The sequence below is a fragment of the Apostichopus japonicus genome, chromosome 17 (genome assembly GCF_037975245.1).
Source record: "Apostichopus japonicus isolate 1M-3 chromosome 17, ASM3797524v1, whole genome shotgun sequence".
NCBI classification, from domain to species: Eukaryota; Metazoa; Echinodermata; class Holothuroidea; order Aspidochirotida; family Stichopodidae; genus Apostichopus; species Apostichopus japonicus.
The window spans coordinates 12,914,116-12,920,115 of NC_092577.1; the positions used below are offsets into that span (position 1 = coordinate 12,914,116).

The 6,000-nt window shown below is 38.7% G+C and overlaps 1 protein-coding gene across 4 annotated transcripts in view; it reads left to right on the forward strand.

The window, feature by feature from the left end:
* LOC139984941 (uncharacterized) overlaps nucleotides 1–4,707 on the forward strand; it is a 29,892-nt gene extending 25,185 nt beyond the window's left edge. For all 4 annotated transcript variants that reach the window (XM_071999091.1, XM_071999089.1, XM_071999090.1 and 1 more), the window contains 3 exons: nucleotides 15–56; nucleotides 683–713; nucleotides 3,499–4,707. In XM_071999091.1, coding sequence (XP_071855192.1) covers nucleotides 33–56; nucleotides 683–713; nucleotides 3,499–4,571 — 1,128 coding nt within the window. In that variant the 5' untranslated portion in view covers nucleotides 15–32 and the 3' untranslated portion in view covers nucleotides 4,572–4,707. The remainder of the gene's footprint in view (nucleotides 1–14; nucleotides 57–682; nucleotides 714–3,498) is intronic.
* Nucleotides 4,708–6,000: the final 1,293 nt, after the last annotated feature.

A 6,000-nucleotide genomic window follows, 5' to 3' on the forward strand; every position in this document is an offset into this window, starting at 1 on the left:
TTTTATCTTTTTAGGAACACTGGAGGGTCCACATGAAGGGACTGATGCTACACCAGGTAAGTAATGTGAACCCTTTCGAAAGAGTAGCGGCCGTATAAACCTTAACTACTCTACGCATGAACAAGGTGAATGGTCTAGGAGCATCGTGAGCCACATAATTCACATCCAAATATTACCTATGTAGCTTGTATGTCGTACACACGGGAACAATGCTATGATCTACTTCATAGGTCCAGTTCTGCATAGAGAGCCAAAATAATGAAGCATATCAGTTGTGCATGTGAACTCAACGGTGTAGTATTGCACTGAAACTTTCGCAACCGAAAGCGGCCTTATGTCACATAAAACCAATAAAGTCGATGAATTTTGACCTGAAAGATACTTTTTTCATGGTAATTGTTTAATTTTTTCAGTAACATTAAACAATTCAGACCACAAGGTTTTATTTCATGTGTCACCGACAATATATTATTTGATGCTACTTTCGGTAGGATGCAAAACAGATGCATTCCCTCATAGTAAGGACGATTCATTACCATTAATTTCGCAAATGTAGGGACTTGCGTACTATGCATCTCTGTTAAGTGTAAAAGAGAGGCCAGTACCCGTGGTGCCTCTTGCATGACAAGCTTTATTGAGAAAGATGGTTCATGGTTTATGATTATCTCTTTAACCTTTTTAGGAAATCCAGACTCCAACTCCTGCTCCACCAGGTAAGTAATGTGAAAGCTTTCGAAAGAGCAAGGGTCGTATAATCCTTAACTACGCATGAACAGGGTGAATGGTTACCAACATTGTGAGTCACATAATTTACTTCCAGATATCACTGATGAGTGTAGCTGGTATGTCGTAGAGAGCCTAAATAACAAAGTATACCAATTGTGCATGTTAATTCAACGCAGTACTATTGTACGAAAACACTCGCAACCGAACGCACGCATGACGTTGTTACATGTATTGTATGTTGATTATTGCTATGCTAATACCATGTACAGCTTAAACTTTGGAGTCTTTAACTAAGTAAAAGGGTCCAAAGTCTACTTTGTACATTTAGTTCTGGACTTAAAATTCAGTTTTCTGGGCTGAAATTAATCATTGTGTCGCTGGCGTTTAAATAAATGACGCACGAACCTAGTTAGTGTAGTACGTTAAGTGTTTCAATATTAAACATGTAGGTGGATGAAGTAGTTGTACCAATCAGAGTGCAGTGTTCATAATGCGTTTTATTTATTTTTCTTATTATATTAATGGAATCTGTGCACATTTCTTCTATTGTAACGCTACATTAAATGAGCAAGTACTGAGCGCTCCAGTTTCTTAGCTGACTTTGCTGATAAGAACCCACTTGATATGAGAAAGGCAGAAACTCGGAGAAAGGATGTTCGGTTTTCTCTCGTTTTGGGTACATTTCTCTTAGCTAGTATCCCCAAGTGGGCAAAAGTTAACCACGGAAACGATACTGTGTTGCTGTAGAAATATTATTAGCACTCGTGGTTATCTAATATAAATATCAAATCTAAATTCTGCCTAAAGTCATTTTTTAATGATTTTACGCAACTTGTTTGAATAAAACATATCTGCCTACGGGAACATAACCGATTGTTGTAAATCCAGATTGATGTTTGATGCATACATAACTATGTATTAATAATGTATACATTTGGATTAACTAGGCATAATACTACGTTAAATGTACAATACACAGTTTTGAAGATGAACCCGACCAACACGGACACTATGGACTCTCATGTTAGAGCATGTATAACTGCAGTTATCTGATTATGACTATATGTGTGTGTATTTACAACTATATTAACAAGTAGAAATGGATTTTGGTCTTCTCAGTGCGCATACTGTTCATGCAAGATTCGGCTTTATGTCACATAAAACCAATGAAGTCGATAAATTGTTCATGATTTTTTACCAACGATCCTGTCCTTCATGGTAATTGCATAACGTACAAATGACATCAAAAATTCAAACATTAAGGTTCAGACACATTCCTTAATAGTATTGGCGAATCCTGAATTTCCCCATACATGTTCTGGGTGTATTTTTTTCAATGTTGTACATTACGGAAATTAATTGATAGCCTATTTTAAGGATAATTATAATATTTATTGGAAATCAATGCACTACTTTAATGAAATAAACTTATCTGAGTTAATGATACCTGGTTATGATATCTATTCTGTCTTCATCCTTTTCCGTTAAAATTTAGTAATGAGATAATTTCTAACCTGACATCATATTTCTACCACTGATTTGCCTCATTTACTTTTATAATGCACCAGAAGAGATAATATCATGGTTGTTGCTTATTTCCCTTAAAATTTAATTATGCGATGATTTCCAACTTGACGTCATGATTTCACGTTTTGATGAATCGTTTATACTTACAAACATGATATGTTACAATTACGAATATTTGGAGATACACATTGTATTGTCACAGGGTCTGAAGGCGTAGGCGACATGTATTATCTTTAAGATTACATGTTCACGACGAAATGTGGTTCCTAAAATTATCGCAACCTGTTGTAAATACTGTATTCTCTTCAAGCCAAAAATCAAGGGTTGAGCATGAAAAAGAGATAGTACGCGATAATTGTTATTAAAAACAAAACTCTAATCCTTTGCTAACTTTAGTCAGCCAGACAAAGCGTTAGGTAGTAATTTGGTGATATAATTATTAACTGCATGCAAGACGTGAGGTAAATTTTGTCTAATTATCTTTACTTACATACATTATTTGACAACAATAATAAGTTTTAAAAAGCAGACAACACTACTTTGTGTTTAAATGACAAGTGCAGCTTCTTAATAGAAGATGTCATATTTTTTACTTTTATTATTCGTCTTTGGACACACAGGGCAATATTTATTTGGAAGTTCTCCATTGTATTGATTTTAATTCACAGACCATTATGAATTCACTCAAATTGATCTAGCAGCAAAGATGTCTTGATTGTCGTTGTCAGCGTTGACAAAATGTTAACATTCTCTAGGTATTACGAGAATCATATTTTGTGATACTATAGAGTTTATACAATATGAATTCTCGGTATTTTCATGGTCACTTGAAGTTTTATATGGCATACTTATACATTACTCAGTACAATCATTTCCGACTCCTTGAAAGTCATCTAATCTTTTTTCCAAGGATAACATACTTTTCAAGGATAACATTTGATCAACAAATAGAACCGTGTATTACATGTATTCTGTGAGACGTGTTTTGTGATTTTAAAGAAAATTTGAATAAAATCAATTTAAAACTGAAGTCAGCTTGCTCCTTAACATTATATTAACGATGACGTTAACAATAACATTATTATAATGACAATGATGAAAAAACACCAATGTGGGCGATTAAGACGACGATGACGATAAAAGTGCCGATCACGACGACACTTAATGTGACGATGACAAACAGAAGTATGCTTACAGAGTGAATCATATTTATCATTATTTTTATTTACCAATTGCAATTTTCAGGTGAATCCTCAAGGAAGAGTTGCTGTTGCCGTGTGATTTCCGCTCTAGTTGCTTTTGGTTTCCTCGTATTAGGTTGCGTGTCCATCGGTTTCTATATGTTTTGTTACTTTGGTGACAAAGAACACTATCTACGATTCTTTGGTCATATATCTTACCGATCTTCCCTGGTTTTAGCTCCACTAATTGTTTTTCTTGCTGCGATTAAGGAGCAAGAGTACCCGTGTACTTCATGGGAAAACTTGTTTGTATTAAATACATTAAGTCGAAAAACTAAATGGGATGCTTACACAAACAATAAGTGTACGAAAATATTAAGCACAGTTTTCATCTACTTTTTAGTACCAAGTGCGGTTTGCGGGTTCAAGCTTACATTCTTCTTCACAACACCAACTAAGTGTGGCGGGAAGTTTTTGAAATATTGGTTGGCATCTGAAATTTGTGGAGTGTGGTTTTTCGTCTTTTTCTGCTTTTTTCTATACCTGCAACGCCTTGTAGTTCAAGAAGCACGCAAAAAAGCATCAGAGTTTTTCCGTAAAAAAATTGGCAATCTCGAATGTTGCAGAGAGAAAATAAACAATTTTTTAAAAGAATATCACCCGTTAAGGCGTCTAATGCTGCCATTGATGTATATATTTCTGTTCCTATCAACCTTCGGAATCGTGATATTCCTTACCTGGAATTATAAAGATGTAGATCCACCAAACGGAACATCGTCCCCCACAGTACAACCATACTGGCCAATCAGAACTTCTGTGTGTCCAGTTAACTGCCCGCCTATAGATTTCAATCATTTAAAAAGCTCCTTGTTCTACAATTTATGGATTGTGTCCAGACATATAATGACAATCCTATTACCCTATTGGTCCGTTTCAGGTATGGACATGAAATTCATTTGGGATGATTTGAGGACCGAATTGTACTTCTCATACAGTAAAAATAATGACTCATTCCGAAACAAACTCACTGTTTATATGAAAGGATTGCATCCTGATACATCAACCTATACAGTACTGAATATTATTGTACCATTAATGGCTCTTGCCGCTGGTATATTTACTGTCGACCAATTGTAAAACTTTATTTTAATTACAAGTAAGTATAAAGCATTCCCCAAATTCTCTAAATTGAATGAAATCACAGAAAAGACAAACCGAAAATAAATAGGAAAGTCATAACCAAGATAGGTGGATGGGAAGGTGGATGGATGAATGGGTGGATGAATGGGTGGATAGGTAGGATGGGTGGGATGGGTGGATGGATGGATGAATTGATGGATATATGGATGGATGGGATGGATGGATGGATGGATAGATGGATGGACGGACGGCTGGATGGACTAATGTATGGATGGATGGGTAGGATAGGTGGAACAGGTGGGGTGTGTGGATTTTTGGATCGATGGATCTACGGAGAGATGGATGGGTGGATGGATGGATGGATCGATTGATAGACGGACGGCTGGATGAATAAATGGACAGATGGATGGGATAGGTGGATGGGTAGGATAGGTGGAAAAGGTGGGATGTTTGGATTTATGGATAGATGTATCTATGGATAGATGGATGGATGGGTGGATGGATGGATCGATTGATAGACGGACGGCTGGATGAATGAATGAATGGATTGATGTGACAGGTGGGTGTGTGGGATAGGTGGATTGATGGATGAATGTAATTGATGGATGTATGCATGTATGTTTGTATGTATATGTGTATGTATATATGCGTGTATGTATGCGTGTATGAAAAAGGCATGTGTGGGTAGTATGGGTTGGGATGGGTGGATGGATGGATGGATAGATGGATAGATGGATGGATGGATTGATGGATAGATGGATGGATGGATAGATGGATGGATATATGGATGGACGGACGGCTTGGTGGACTAATGGATGGATGGGTGGGACGGACGGACGGGCGGACGGACGGACGGACGGACGGACGGACGGACGGACGGACGGACGGACGGACGGACGGAGGGACGGACGGACGGACGGACGGACGGACGGACGGACGGACGGACGGACGGAGGGACGGACGGACGGACGGACGGACGGACGGACGGACGGACGGACGGACGGACGGACGGACGGACGGACGGAGGGACGGAGGGACGGACGGACGGACGGACGGACGGACGGACGGACGGACGGACGGAGGGACGGAGGGACGGACGGACGGACGGACGGACGGACGGACGGACGGACGGACGGACGGACGGACGGACGGACGGACTGACGGACGGAGGGACGGACGGACGGACGGATGGATGGATGGATGAACATATTGTATATAGATATAAGCAATTTCAAGTGACAGCCTAGTGACTGCAATTTGATATTTTATTCGATGCCGTGGGTGGCAGTGGGGTTGAGGTAGGCGTTTACAGTTTTCATCGTGTTCAATATATACATTGAAAAAAAAAAAACATTTAAATTTATTAAAGCATTGAAACTCTTTAGCTGCAAATCGGGATTCACTTTCATATCAAACTGCGCTATCC